The sequence below is a fragment of the Diorhabda carinulata genome, chromosome 7 (genome assembly GCF_026250575.1).
Source record: "Diorhabda carinulata isolate Delta chromosome 7, icDioCari1.1, whole genome shotgun sequence".
In the NCBI taxonomy this organism is placed as follows: Eukaryota; Metazoa; Arthropoda; class Insecta; order Coleoptera; family Chrysomelidae; genus Diorhabda; species Diorhabda carinulata.
In genome coordinates this window covers 13,761,550-13,777,755 of record NC_079466.1, presented here as the reverse complement: position 1 = coordinate 13,777,755, position 16,206 = coordinate 13,761,550, and the positions used below count along the sequence as shown (strand labels likewise).

General features: G+C 32.6%; 1 protein-coding gene across 1 annotated transcript; it reads left to right on the top strand.

Annotated features, from left to right (window-relative positions):
• The first annotated feature begins 312 nt into the window (after nt 1-312).
• LOC130896836 (pheromone-binding protein-related protein 6-like) lies at nt 313-13,594 on the top strand. Its single transcript, XM_057805169.1, has 7 exons — nt 313-473; nt 4,592-4,670; nt 6,159-6,211; nt 6,273-6,308; nt 9,946-10,051; nt 10,109-10,173; nt 13,492-13,594. Exons 1-7 carry the CDS (start codon nt 423-425, stop codon nt 13,507-13,509), a joined length of 408 nt encoding a protein of 135 aa, XP_057661152.1. The 5' UTR covers nt 313-422; the 3' UTR covers nt 13,510-13,594.
• The last annotated feature ends 2,612 nt before the right edge of the window (nt 13,595-16,206 follow it).

Below are 16,206 nucleotides of genomic sequence, written 5' to 3'. Positions count from 1 at the left end.
GTTCCAATATTTCAATATTACAATATGGTGTATTTTTCCAGAATGTTAGTCAATTCATGCGATATTTTTAATTAATAACATAAAAATAAACAGCGAACCTTGTAAGATTCTCTATGAATAAGATTTATGTAAATCAGCGTTAATTTGCCAGGCGTATCTAAGACAGACGATAATTTTTTTATAATACAATATAATCATCCGCAATTCATGTTTCTGTAAGTCCAATTGTCAATCAAATAACCGTAGAACCATCTCATCAACATCCTCATTGATATTAATTATTGTTTTTCATTACTGCGACCAGCTCTGTTATTAAAATTTTATTATTGAAAATTACTGGAATGTGTTGCTTGAATCTACATAAAATAGTATAGTTGAGTTTTTTTTTGTTAGTAACTAGCCAGCGTTAAGTTTCATTCAACATGAAAAAGTTTACTTGTGTCTTATTAATACTTTTTGCTTCATCTCACGCTGTAAGTTTTAATTTTTAGTATCACAAAAAAACGAAATGTTATATTCGCTATTAAAAGTTTTATAATATCAAAAAATACATTAATATTATTGACATCTTCATTCACATGTTGTTAATTTGTCAACTTATCACCTTTTTTTGTACGGGTGATCAAAATCTTCTTTATCTTCATCATCTTCACCTTCTTTATCAGTCGATATGTTTCTATTTCTGGTACTAGGCATCCTTCAAATTTTTCCAAATTACATGTTGTGTCTAGTATCGTTTTCATCCAGTATCGACCTTCTACTTTCTTAATATCATCTAATCAACGTTACTGGGGTCTTATTACTTTTATTCTGGTCGCCATATTGTGAGATCTGTGGTCTATCTTTCTTTTACTATATGGTTTATGATGCTATTTTGATTTTCTTGTAGACAGATCCTATATCTGAGATATTCCTGATATATTTCTTCATTGTCTTTTGTTAATGTAATTGCTGCTACGGAAAATTTATTTCCTCTTTAGATTACTGGGAATAATTCTGTGATAAATCTTACCAAATGTTGCCCAAATCCATTTCGACTGTCTAGCTTTCTTTGCTCATTTTTTTCGCTCATAGTTACTCCCAAAAATATTTATTATCCCGTTAAGTTTTTCTAGCATTCGAAGCGCGTGTTGTTTAGGTAGGATCTGTCAACGTTCATGCCCTTTTGTACCCATGACAATTCTATTATTGCAAAGGTAATAATTTTGGAAATATCGGGTTTCTTTAGCCGACTCTTCATTAATCTCGGATGACATTATACTAATATCAAACCGTGTTGAAATATATATATTTCGAAAATATATTATGACGTTCTTCAAAGGAGAAAACAACTACTTTCCTGGCTAATGCCCCGACGAATATTGAGTTACATCTGCTCTGAAGAGCTTGATGTAAATCGACCTTTTTGTCGATATTAACATCCCCATTAACTCGCAGTTGCAAGGAGGTAACCATTGATTAGTTTCGACGTTATTACGTCGCTACAGAATGGCTTAACAACCCTCGCTTGGGCTTGAGATCCGAACTGAAGGCAACGTCAAAGAGTATTTAGTTTATGTAGTTAAACATTCACCAGTGAATGCTATCTGGCGCCCTCCTCACTTCCAGCAACTAACAACGGGTCAAGTAAAAATCTAGCGTAGTCGCCGATAATTTAGATTCCGATGGTGTGTAAAATATATCAAAATAAACGATTCCTACTATTCACCTCTGAAATAATTTCGAAATTTAATATTTCGAAAATATATTTTGTGGGAATGTGGAAAAATCAAACACCAAAGTGTACTAACTTCAATATATTCCGAGCTTTCGAATACTTATGTATTTATCGTCTGGGAAATAATTAGTTAAGATTCGGCGGTTTCAAATTTTTTTATTTCTTGTAAAAACATTGAATTCGTGGATCTAAAAGTTCATTATTCAAATTGACGCTTAATAGAATGAATATTTCAATCAATTAATTCTATCACTTTGAATATTAAATTTTTAAATCCATGAATTCAATGTTTCTATGAGAAATAATACAATTTGAAACCATCGAATCTTAACTAATTATTTCCCAGTTAATGAATGCATAATTATTCGAAAGCTCGGAATATATTGAAGTTAGTACACTTTGGTGTTTGATTTCGCCACATTCCCAATACGAAAACGCTTATATATAAAGAAATATTTTGTTAAGTGGAATTCTATATACAGAAAGTAAGTTCCTACAAATACCTGGGACATGAAATCATATTTCCAGATCTTAAATTCCTGTTTGTTTGAAGAGAAATTTGTTCGCTAACCGAAACTCAAACCTCAACAAAAGCCGCCATAAGCAAAATCCAGATAATACCGTGAAAGTGAGCTAAATCGGTCCAGCCGTTCTCGAGTTTTATAGAACAGCAATAGGCTAATAACTCGCTGAGTTTAATCCCTGTATTTCTGAATTCTTGAGTATGGAGTTTATTGGACTTAAAGTCATTGTATTTACATTTTTTCCAAGAATTTTATCTGTCGTGAATATTCTTTTGTATAGTTTTGATTTTACGGTATGACTCCGTATAATTCGTTTATTATGTTAGGAAGCACCTCATATAATATGCAATGATTTCGTTTCAAAATTTCTAGAAAATTTATGACGAAAGCAAACTCGTAGAATCTCGAAACAGTTATGACCTAAAGCGGTTTATCGATTTCAATTTATTTCCGATTTTGTGTTGTACATACATAAAAAATTGAAGTAACTGCTCGCTTAGTTTGAAACTAACGGATTTTAATTGCTTGCTGATATCAAAATGTTTCCTCTTTGTTATATTTTATGAGCATTTAATTGTTTTTTGTTACCCGATTCAGTAACGAATAATGGAATCAACCGCCGAATCACTTCGGATTTCGTGAGAAATTTACTATTATCAGTTACCCCTAAATGGTCATTAACTACAAAATATTATTATTTTACGATTAGTAGTAGTTTTGTTTCAAAGTTTGTTAAAGAAAGATGAGGAATTTTGAAGCGCTAACTGCATGTTTCTACTAATTATCTCTCCTATAATGTTTTTAGCGCATTCTTTACAAAGAAAATTCGATATTACTGGCGTTTTGTTTGTCCTTTCGTTGATATAAATCGACATCAATCAACATCAAATGACAATCGACATCAATCGGCTTCCAAAACTTTCCCGAACGAAAGTTGTTATATCACTCTAATAAAACGTATAAACGTCGAAACTAGTCCGTAGTTATAAACCTCTACTTGCAATCACGAGCCATTGAGAATATTAATATCGACAACAAAGTCGATTGACATCTCGCTCTTCAGACGAGATTTAATTCAATATTTGTCGAGGCATTAGCCAGGAGAGTAGTTGTTTTCTCCTTTGAAGAACGGCATAACATATTTTCGAAATATCAAATTTCGAAGTTATTTCAGTTATTTCTACCTGATCAGTGTTTCGCAGTTTTCGTATTGGGAATGTGGCAAAATCAAACACCAAAGTGTACTAACTTCGATATATTCCGAGCTTTCGAATACTTATGCATTCATTAACTGGGAAATAATTAGTTAAAATTCGACGGTTTCAAATTGTATTATTTCTCGTAGAAACATTGAATTCATGGATTTCAAAATTCAATAATCAAAGTGATAGAGTTAATTGATTGAAATATTCATTTTATCACGCGTCAATTTGAATAATGAACTTTTAAATCCACGAATTAAATGTTTTTACAAGAAATAACACAATTTGAAACCGCCGAATCTTAACTAATTATTTCCCAGACGATAAATACATAAGTATTCGAAAGCTCGGAATATATTAAAGTTAGTACACTTTTTGGTGTTTCGTTTTTCCACATTCCCTCAAAATAAGAACGACACAATATATTTTCGAAATATTAAATTTCGGAATTAATTCAGAGGTGAATAGTAGGAATCGTTTATTTTGATATATTTCACACATCATCAGAATCTATATTATCGACGACTACGCTAGATTTTTACTTGACCCGTGGTTTGAAGTTGGAAGTGAGGATTGCGCCAGTTAGTGTTCGCTGGGGAATGTTCAGCTACATGAACTAAATAGTCTTTGACGCTGTCTTCAGTTCGGACCTCAAGCACAAGCGAGGGTTGTTAAACCACTCTGTAGCGACGTAATAACGTCGAAACTAATCAATGGTTACAAACTCCTCCTTGCAACTGCGAGTTAATGGGGATGTTAATATCGACAAAAAGGTCAATTTACATCACGCTCTTCAAACGAGATTTAATACAATATTCGTCGAAGTATTAGCCAGGAAAGTAGTTGTTTTCTCATTTGAAGGCCGGCAATATATTTTCGAAATATCAAATTTCGGAGTTATTTCAGAGGTGAAGAAATTATTTATTCTGAAATATTTTACACACCTCATTCACCATCGAAATCTACAATTTTTTTTCTTTTTTTCTTGTTTCTCTTGTATCTTTGTTTATTTCCCTATTCCAACCATGTGTTTTTATTAGTATTTTATTTGTTCAGCATACCATCTACAACAACAGGTTGACTGAAACAGTCTTTGCATGGATATCGAGTCACACATATTTAGACAAATAATATACATACATTTACAGATAAAACTACCCCCCGAACTTCAAGAATATGTTGACGATCTACATAGGATTTGTATAGCGCAAACTGGAATCACTGATGGTAAGTAGAAATGGGATTTTGAGATATGGCAACACTGATTTGAATATGTCAAAACTGACATTGTTGACATTGACATTTTTAATAGTGAACATACTTAGAATGAATTGTTATACGAGGGCTTTTTGAGTTGTTTACAGATACTTAAAACATTGGTAAAAAAAAAAGAATTAAATCGCTAGCATTTTCGTGTGATTAATTAAACCAACAGCAGTGTGCAACTCGCTTCGGTTTTTGGTGATAATTCACCATCTGGAACCACCGTTTCCGCTGGTTTTCCGAATTCAATCGAAGTCGCGCTTCGCGACAGAATGAATTTCGTGAAGGTCGTCCAAAATCAGCTGTTTTGCCAGAAAACATCGATGCTGCATTGGGTATTAGTTCCAGTTGCAAACATTCAATATTGCCTGAACATTGGGCAGCCAAAATGATTAGTTCGCGTTGGATACCACATAATTTGACAATCGCTCAAAATAAAACTCGAGTTAATTGATACAAAGAAGTGATTATGACGTTCCCAAATGTCAAAGATAGTTGAATTTGTTAAGAAAATGTGATAACGCCCACAATGATCGCGCTTGTAAGCGCTTTTACGCGCTGAACGTCAAAAACCTAACCTCACTTTTCTAGTGCAGTTTATAGTTGCATATACCATGAAAAATGACTACTCCGAGTGAAAGGCTGAGAATTTATACGTGCTCATGACTGTTAATATAACAAACAGTCATCTGGATACAAGAAAACTAAAATTTGACAGAATATACGGAATCATTTTCCCATTTGAAACAAATTCAATGACAAGAGCTGGAGATTAACTTCCTATACAATGGACAAATAGGTTTTCTTATTGAATGTTTTGTTAAGTGTCTGATCAATAAGTAGCAATCCTCGTATTGAATAAAGTGATGTTTGAAAATGGGTTCCACTAGATGGTGATGGGGAAATTGTCAAAGCAAGGTTATATCCGGGAATTTTTACGTAGGTTGTCGATAGCAGCCGTAGAGGGATTGAAAAGTTTCTTGAATTTAAAAAAAGCTGTCTAGTATTCTTCCACGGGGTGAAAAGATTGCTTTTATCAATGATAATGTTTGATTCGATAATACGAATCACGTATCGAGCTTGTAGATCATTTAAACAGCTCGGAATTATGTTAATAGATTGCTTTCTATGAATCGACGGTTGAGAATTAACTACTTGGAAGACAATAGCCTTTTGAGTTGATGATTTGTGAGTAGACGTTTTTTACCAAGGGGGTTGATTATTTGAGATAAACCGATCGAAATGATTTGTTGGGGTGTTTTCACTAGCCAAACTGATGGTTTGTTGTTAAACGATAACTATACAATCCGGTTCTATAGACACAGAAATTGAGTTTGTAAGAGAAGTTGGTTGAGATAGCAGTGAATTGTTGGTGATTGATAAAATTGAATGGAAAAGATATTTTCCTTTCGTTTTATTGCCATTAAGATCAAACTTTTTATTTTATTGCAGCTGACCATGCAGCTTACGATATAGTTAACAATCCACATGATCCCAAACTTATGGTAAGATATAGTTAACGATAAAAAAAATATCAAAATAATTGATTTAAATAATTTATTTCAGTGTTACATGAAATGTTTAATGATTGAAGCTAAATGGGTAAGAAATTTGTCTAATAATTGTCATATGTGAGCATGAATTTCGAAATCTGTATGATATTCAAAGTATCAGTTTCAAAATTACAATTCCGAGTCCTTTCCACCGCCCTTGATCAATTTACAATAAAAGTAGCTGAGATAACAGTTCAATTAAACATGTAGAGAAGGCTTGGGGTAGTTCTTATCTTTTCCTCCATCTATTTTTAATAATAATAGATCTTCTACATGTTTCTAACCATTTTTTCCGTGGACATCCTCTTTTCCTTTTCGATCTTTCTCCATTGTTCTATTCTGGTCATCAAACGGAGTCTTTTTTCTCTTACTTCATATCCTATCCCTGCGTTCGTTCTTCCGTTGGAATTTAACTATCTTAATATTTCTCATAGGGCTCCAAACGTCTAGTTTCCTCTCGCCAGTTTTTATCGATTTTCCTGGTTTCACCTCCTCCGTTTGTCAATGTTACTTCCAGGTATTTAAACTCCTGGACTTCAATTAATTTGTCCACATCTTGCCGTAGAAGCTGACAGACTCGCTTCAGTATGAACAGACAAACCCTTCATAGGAACAATAAGGAAAGCATTGGAAAAAGAGGCGGATAGAGGTGAAACCAGTTACTGAAGCAATCTACAGAGTTTTAGACTGGCAAAGACTTCTGGGAAACTATGACCAGGGAACATCTGACGAAGCTAGACTTAGCAGTGAATATAGCAAGCACATTCTGCTGCACAGAAGATGTATGAAAGGGAAAATGCAGATATCTAGCAGCTAGAGTCACCATGAACTTTCTAAAAAGAGTAGGATCAACGGATCAGCTGTAACTACTGAGTTCCTCAGTATCACAGCAAGGAAGGAAGGAGAAGGAACGCTCCCCTTAACAAGTGCTTCCCTTCTCTACGATCAGAATAAATAATTTCTGCTACAAGAAATGTAATTGAGGTGGTTACTCCAGAAAACATCAATAAAGTCGATAGATTTGTTGCGTGAGAGATATCAGAAGGCAGTGAATGTTTGACCGTTTACTCACAGCCGATTATAAAGAACAACCTGTTGATGGTTCAGAGTAGAAAATGCAAAAATCGTGGAAAAATGGCCTCCCTGTTTCACCAAGACCATGCACCGATTCACAATTCGATTACAACGATGGTTAAATTGAACGAATTACACTTCGAATTGGTTTCTTATCCACAGTATAGTCCAGATCTGACCCTCAGTGACTACTGGCTATTCGCTGATCTAAAAAAATGCTTGTTGATGAGAAATTCAGCTCAAATGAAGAAGCAATCGCTACAACTGAAGCCGGCATGATTAAAAACGATTTTTGGTTAAGAAAATAATTTTTTCTTAGTAAGTTATACGATTTATTGCGTGTGTTATATATGTATTACTTAGTTATTTGTTTTTGAAATAATTTTTGCCTGAAAAAACATTAGAACAACCACAGATTGAATAAAGTTAGATTTCTGCGGTGTCTGCAGTCAGGGGTGACTTTCAAACAAGCTTTTAAAATGTATTAAATAAATTTCACGTAACGAAAACGGAATTTGCACGAGTTTTGCGTCGTTGTTTTTATTAGAAACAACTTAGTTTGTATTTATTTCAACCAGGTAAATGAAGTTTCCATCAAAGTTTCCAAATTAACAGAGTTGATTCCAAATTCTCTTTAAAACTAATATTCGAAGATTTAAAATTAGAATCAATTAAAGGGAATGTAAATTGATTGAAATCAGTTCGTATCGATGTAGTTAAATTCAATTTAAAACAAACTTCCACTCAATTTTCTATGAAAAATACATTCTCTTATATGTCATCTTTGCAACCAAGCATACATCTTTTCTTCACCCCATCGCAACTTTCCAATTTCATACGCTTCCAAAACAAACGATTTTACCATCATATTTTTATTCTCAACCTTGTTACAGCAAACACGATCTCACTATACGATATAAAAAACGTTTGAAAATCAACTGGTTTTTCATTTTAGTGTTAATGAACGGTTGAATAATTATAAACTAACATCACATCCAGTAGAAAACAATTTAGAATGCATAACCTCAATGCTAGGACGTGGTCAAGGAGCCGCGAACACCAACACGCTCCAATCTTTTAGAAGTCATCTTTATTTATATGGAACAAAAACCATTTCATTTCAAAAACATTCGTCAGAAAAGCTTGAACGTATTGAACTGAAGGGCTACATTCTTTCCCTTTTTAGTGTAATTGCTAAAGTATCTTGATTCTGAAGCCTCTTAAAACAACAAGATTTTGTATTATTAGTAGGAAAGGAATATAATTGGTAATAAGTCTTTACCTGACCAATTTTCATGTTTAGATCACTAATACGACTAATAAACATTCCTCAATTCTACTACTACATGACCATGGACATATTTTAACATTTTCTCCTCAATTCTATCCATTTTTTTGGTAATTGATTCTAAGATCAGAAATGTGGAAGCCTTGTTAATTATCCCTGATAAATCCCAGATACAGTCCTATTGATCAACCTGACTTTAGTTCTAGAGTCTTTCCACTGCTCATTTGAAAGTAAAGCTCTTCTACAAAGTAATCTGATTGAATTTAATGCAACAAAAACCCAGGCTGCTGTTTTTACGAGGAGGCTAACGCTGTGGTTCAGGATTTGGTGCCTTGACTCAAAATATCACCATCACCGCTTGTTGGGTGATGACTTTGGGAGCAACTTCACAAAAACTTGAAGCCTTCTTGAAGAGCAAGAAGCTATATACCTCGTAACAGCTTATAAACCTCTACAAGCCCCAGATTCGTCCATTTTTAGAATATTGCTTAAGCATTTAGATCTCGGCTCCGAAGGAAACTCGACTCAATATAGAAGAGAGCGATTCGACTTGTTAGCGATCCAGAGTTGTCCAGAAACTTGGACGGCTTAGAGCATAGAAGAAAGCCGCTGATCTGACTCCCACAGAAATACAATATCCACGGTCACTTCCATACGGCAGGCACTACTTGCTCAACCAGCTGTCGGAATCAGTGGTCCTTTCTGTATTATCTGTGGCAACAGATTAAACCTACTTCCTAGCTGGTATTTCCACTGGTAATCCCAGATCTAGACTTGTCCTGGTCGTCGACAATTTCCTTAACCCTGAGTCCTTTATGTCCAGGGATCTAAAGCAGTTTATTTTGAGCGCCTTCTAGTATTTCAACAATCAGATTTGATTCATGTTTTTATGCCAATTTCAAGTGTTAGGTTATGTCTCATGGTATTCCTTCTCTTTATGTAACAGATTTGACAAAAACTCATTCTAATTGAATAGTATCAAAATTTATGCAATGGAAACCATTTGGAGAAGAGAAAAAATTGTGATAATGCGTTTTGAAGTATACATAATCTCATGGATCATTCAAAAGGAGGGACCACTACATTTCATTTTAGAACCTCCTTTTAAGGCTAATAAAATGCTAATAACAGATGATGATGCACATCCAAAAGAAATAAATATGCATAATTTAGATTGTCCAGTACGATTAAGAAAAATGATTCTTTTGGTTGACGCTTTATACTTTATAGTCATCTAGAGAATCAAAAGTATCATTAGATTTTGATCCAACTGAAATTAATAAAAAACAATCGATTAATAATCATTATTGTCTGATTTTTTGAGATGAAACCTGATGGTGAGATTCAGTATGACTTTATAATTGACACTATCCATCCAGATGTAAAAGATATCATAGTGACAGCTCTCAATAAATGCAGATCGATTCCAGGTATTTGTAATGAAATTATCATATCTAAAAAAGGACTACGTATGAATTAATTTTCAGAAGGAGACAATCTATGCCAGAAAGCTTCTAATTTGAATTTCTGTCTTTATGGAGCGGATCCAGTGGTAAGAATACACAATAAAATGTTCAATTCAATTCCAAGTCATTTTTCATATCCTTTTTTTGACGAACTGTTCAGTTACACTCTAATCATTGATGGTTTTTTTAATCGATAATAATCGAAATTTTTGGTTTTTATCAAAACATAAGTTGACATTGACAATATATATTAACTTATTTCAATGAATAAATCTTTTAGCTCAGATATTACAAAGTTTTATAATGAGATTCTATTTTTTTTCTATCGTATTGATGACTATTTGATTTGTTTTCCGAATATTGAGTTGTCTGTCCTATTTTTAATCAAACGTATGGTAAGTCGATATCCAGATTTAAGTTAATTGAAATATTAGTTGAATAATAATGTTTGTGGAATTTACTATCGAAATCAATATTCTTATCTGTCCTGATCAACAAGTGATTTCAAAAGAATCCTTCTGATCCAATCAGATCCGTATTACGGTGACGCTTGGTAGTAGTTGTGTTAATTTGATTGTGAAATATTTGTTTTAACCTAAAATCGATATACAATAACATGTCAGCTGTCAAGATACACTTAGTATCGATAATAAACAATTGAAATTGATTTGAAAGAAGCTAGATTTACAATAAATAAATCGATTTTTGTTTATCGAATGAATCTCCTATCGAAATTAATATTCTTGTCTGTCATGATTAGCAAGTGATTTCAAAAGAAGCCATCTGATCCAATCAGATCCGTGTTATGGTGACGCTTAGTGGTAGTTGTGTTAATTTGATTATGAAAGATTTGTTTTAACCTAAAATCGATATACAATAACATGTCAGCTGTCAAGATACACTTAGTATCGATAATAAAAAATTGAAATTGATTTGAAAGAAGCTAGATTTACAAAAATAAATCGATTTTTGTTTATCGAATGAATCTCCTATCGAAATTAATATTCTTGTCTGTCCTGATCAGCAAGTGATTTCAAAAGAAGCCATCTGATCCAATCAGATCCGTGTTATGGTGACGCTTAGTGGTAGTTGTGTTAATTTGATTATGAAAGATTTGTTTTAACCTAAAATCGATATACAATGACATGTCAGCTGTCAAGATACACTTAGTATCGATAATAAACAATTGAAATTGATTTGAAAGAAGCTAGATTTACAAAAATAAATCGATTTTTGTTTATCGAATGAATCTCCTATCGAAATTAATATTCTTGTCTGTCCTGATCAGCAAGTGATTTCAAAAGAAGCCATCTGATCCAATCAGATCCGTGTTATGGTGACGCTTAGTGGTAGTTGTGTTAATTTGATTATGAAAGATTTGTTTTAACCTAAAATCGATATACAATAACATGTCAGCTGTCAAGATACACTTAGTATCGATAATAAACAATTGAAATTGATTTGAAAGAAGCTAGATTTACAATAAATAAATCGATTTTTGTTTATCGAATGAATCTCCTATCGAAATTAATATTCTTGTCTGTCATGATTAGCAAGTGATTTCAAAAGAAGCCATCTGATCCAATCAGATCCGTGTTATGGTGACGCTTAGTGGTAGTTGTGTTAATTTGATTATGAAAGATTTGTTTTAACCTAAAATCGATATACAATAACATGTCAGCTGTCAAGATACACTTAGTATCGATAATAAAAAATTGAAATTGATTTGAAAGAAGCTAGATTTACAAAAATAAATCGATTTTTGTTTATCGAATGAATCTCCTATCGAAATTAATATTCTTGTCTGTCCTGATCAGCAAGTGATTTCAAAAGAAGCCATCTGATCCAATCAGATCCGTGTTATGGTGACGCTTAGTGGTAGTTGTGTTAATTTGATTATGAAAGATTTGTTTTAACCTAAAATCGATATACAATGACATGTCAGCTGTCAAGATACACTTAGTATCGATAATAAACAATTGAAATTGATTTGAAAGAAGCTAGATTTACAAAAATAAATCGATTTTTGTTTATCGAATGAATCTCCTATCGAAATTAATATTCTTGTCTGTCCTGATCAGCAAGTGATTTCAAAAGAAGCCATCTGATCCAATCAGATCCGTGTTATGGTGACGCTTAGTGGTAGTTGTGTTAATTTGATTATGAAAGATTTGTTTTAACCTAAAATCGATATACAATAACATGTCAGCTGTCAAGATACACTTAGTATCGATAATAAACAATTGAAATTGATTTGAAAGAAGCTAGATTTACAAAAATAAATCGATTTTTGTTTATCGAATGAATCTCCTATCGAAATTAATATTCTTGTCTGTCCTGATCAGCAAGTGATTTCAAAAGAAGCCATCTGATCCAATCAGATCCTTGTTACGGTGACGCTTGGTAGTAGTTGTGTTAGTTTGATTATGAAAGATTTGTTTTAACATGAAATCGATATACAAAATGTCAGTTGTCAAAATACATTCAGCATCGATAATGAAACAATTGAAACTGATTTGAAAGAAGTTATATTTACAAAAATGAATCGATTTTTGGGTATCGAATGAATTTACTACACGAAATTGATATAACCAATGAAATCGAGAGAATTTTCAAGAAAATGATGCAAAACGTAGAGTTAATATTAAATATGGAGAGAAAAAAAGAGAGAGCGATGTATGTGGTAGCTTGTTTAGAACTGCTGATCAAGAATAATATGATAAAACCTAATTTCTGATGCTAAAATAAATTTCGCCGAAAATACGATTGTAGGGTCGTCCATTTACTGAGGATTAAGTTCAAGTTATGTATTCTTAACAGTTTAATGTAGTTGCAGCTTGCAAGATGCAGTATGCAGTTCATTGTTAACTCTATGAGATGGAAAATATGAAAGGGTTGCAAACATTTATGTAAAAGTGTTAAGTAAGACAATGATGGAAACGTGTCTGGATTGATATTATGTCTATGATGACATTGAAATTGTGAAACCTAGTTAAAATTAGATTTCAAAAAGATATTCCAAAGAAACGACTTAATCTAGTTAATAGAACTGTTTATCTTTGAAGACGTATCAAAACTTTAATTGGAAAGTTTACATAGTCGTATTTGTTTTTTGTGAAACTCCAATCGTACATCGCTCCGTTTCATTTTCATTTGTTTCGATCTGTGCAAAACTTTCTTGATAAAAAAATCAACGAGCTACTAATTAAGGAATGTATTTGATAAATGACAAAAAAATATCCACTCGATTATTACCATTACAAACCCCATTGAGTTGGTATTGATATATATGACATAAATCTTCATCATTCAATATAAGATATTATGTACATAAATTTCGATATCATTAATAATAATAGTAGTGATTTTGTATTTTGCTCTAATTATTTTCTTCTCTTTTATAGAACTGGTATTTGGTTTGATCTCGTATAAAAGAAGTGGACAAAGAGTATTTGCATTTTAGAATTTTATATCATAAAATATATTGAATATATTAGCAAGTTATTATCGATTGTTTTATTCTAACTACCTTCATTATAGAGCTTTCCACTTCACTTTCGCGGTTTTGGAGTTTTACTGAGTTTAATAATATACGATGTGAAATATCCGTGCTGGAAAAACTGTTTGGATACGTCAATTTGTATTTCCAAATGCGCATTTTTTCCAAAAAAATGTGACAGTGGTCAATACCAACTGTCTCGTCTGAAATGCAACCTCCTGTATATCGGAAGTGTCTTAGTTACTTATTTGACATTTAGTGGATCCTACAGTCAGATTTCAAAAAATGTGACAGTGGTCAATACCAACTGTCTCGTCTGAAATGCAACCTCCTGTATATCGGAAGTGTCTTAGTTACTTATTTGACATTTAGTGGATCCTACAGTCAGATTTCGAGGAATTTTGAATTTTTCGTGTGGTATTTTGTACGTTGCAATTAAGGGATACATCTTTTTCCTCATTTTATCCACAGGGAATTCACAATATCCTAACACAAGCTTCATGCAACTCTTGTTTGTCTTTATGAAATTTATAACTTTGATCCCAGAAGAACGGGTTTTGTTTTAGATACTTCTGAAAAATTTAATGGATATTCCGCTTAGTTACCTCCTGAATACTGAATGGTGAAGGGCATTAAATATCGATATTCTATCGAAAAAAAAATCGATTGTTACCATCGATTTTTTATAACTTGAAGTATCAACAATCGATATATATTTTATTCGATTATCAAATTCGTTATTTTTTCAAGATCTTCATAATATTTTATGCTAATTATGTAGTGAGAGACAGAAAGAAATGCTTTATTGTCAAAAAATTGTTACAATTTGTAGACAAAAGCTTGTAAAAACGAAATAAAATTCGATATACAGAAGAAAGAAAGAAGTCCTTTGCAGAGTGGAAGGCACTCTCAACTAAATATGTCTTTAAATTATATCGGAATGCGGGAGAAGATTATATCGATTTGATTTCAATTGGCTAATGATTGTGCACTTTTTTACAGTGTGAAATATTGAGCCCTTAACTAATTCTGAACGTGGAGTAGGTAGGTAAAGGCCATGCTCCGCGCTCATAAGTGGATAGCCGTGCAATTATCTTTCTGTAGATTGTAGAACCGTGCTCACGAATTAGGCAAGGAAGAGTCAGAATTTTTGATCGTTCAGTAAACCCTGTTGTTTGATCCGAGTAAATATCTAACAGCTCTCTTTTGTTGTTTGAAGAGTTCAGATCAGTTCTTTGGAAACTGATCTCAGCGCAAAACAGCAGGAGCTTTTTTTTGACTAATATTTCCATGATCTTAGATAACGTGGGAAGAAGTGCAAAGTATAATTATAGCCGTCTTAATTGGCAATTGGGAAAAGTACTATTTTGAAATGAGACGTTAATTAAAAGATGATTAATTATTTAATGTCTTTACCAGAGGTTATTGGTTTCAATAAAATTTATTTAAATTTTCTGTTTCTGATATTGCTAAAAGCTTAATTTTATTAATAATACTTTTTTAATAAATGAAAAAACTGGAAAAACTGAATGCCTGTTAAAATTATATTCAACGTTTAATAAATTTGACTTTTTTTGGATAATCGCACGTTGAAGTGAAAAAATCAATTAATCCAAATATCGATATTATTTAAAAATACGATATTACGATGTATATGGATGTTCTCGGATCTCTCGCGATACATTCCGAGACTCTGGCACGAGACGGAAGCGAGAGCGGGCGAGACATTCCGAGACATAACGAGGCCTAGCTCTCGGCATATCTCGGGATGTCTCGTAGAGAGTGTACAGTTTACCCATCATGGTCTAGCGTAGCAATATAACATATTTGAAAATTTTCATATTTAATTCAGGATTCACATGTTTTCATAAACGCTTTCTATCACGATTGATTTAATTCTCTTTTTTTGTGATAAATCTCATTATTTTCAAAAAAAATTTGGATATAGACATGATAATGTTCATGGATTGAGTCAATTTATGCTGAAAAATCCAAAAAATGAATAATATACAGGAGTTTATACTTAAAATAATAGAATTGTTATCAGCAACTGTCATATGACAAACCCTGTATAATCATTTGTGAAATTTCATGTCGCAGGATATTAAGTTCGAACAGGATGTAAAATTAAAACGAATACAGTGAAAATTTCATCAAGATGAATAATATACAGGAGGTTCCCATTGAAATAATAAAATTGGTGTCAGCAACTGTCATATGATAAACCCTGTATAATCATTTGTGAAATTTCATCTCGCAGGATATTAAGTTCGAACAGGATGTAAAATTAAAACGAATACAGTGAAAATTTCATCAAGATGAATAATATACAGGAGGTTCCCATTGAAATAATAAAATTGGTGTCAGCAACTGTCATATGATAAACCCTGTATAATCATTTGTGAAATTTCATCTCGCAGGATATTAAGTTCGAACAGGATGTAAAATTAAAACGAATACAGTGAAAATTTCATCAAGATGAATAATATACAGGAGGTTCCCATTGAAATAATAAAATTGGTGTCAGCAACTGTCATATGATAAACCCTGTATAATCATTTGTGAAATTTCATGTCGCAGGATATTAAGTTCGAACAGGATGTAAAATTAAAACGAATAC

Coding starts and splice junctions, on each gene's coding strand:
- LOC130896836 (XM_057805169.1), top strand. CDS start 423: ATGAAAAAGTTTACTTGTGTCTTATTAATACTTTTTGCTTCATCTCAC. Junction 6,309..9,945: donor TAATGATTGAAGCTAAATGG/GTAAGAAATTTG, acceptor TGATTTTTTGAG/ATGAAACCTGATGGTGAGAT. Junction 10,052..10,108: donor TAAATGCAGATCGATTCCAG/GTATTTGTAATG, acceptor ATTAATTTTCAG/AAGGAGACAATCTATGCCAG.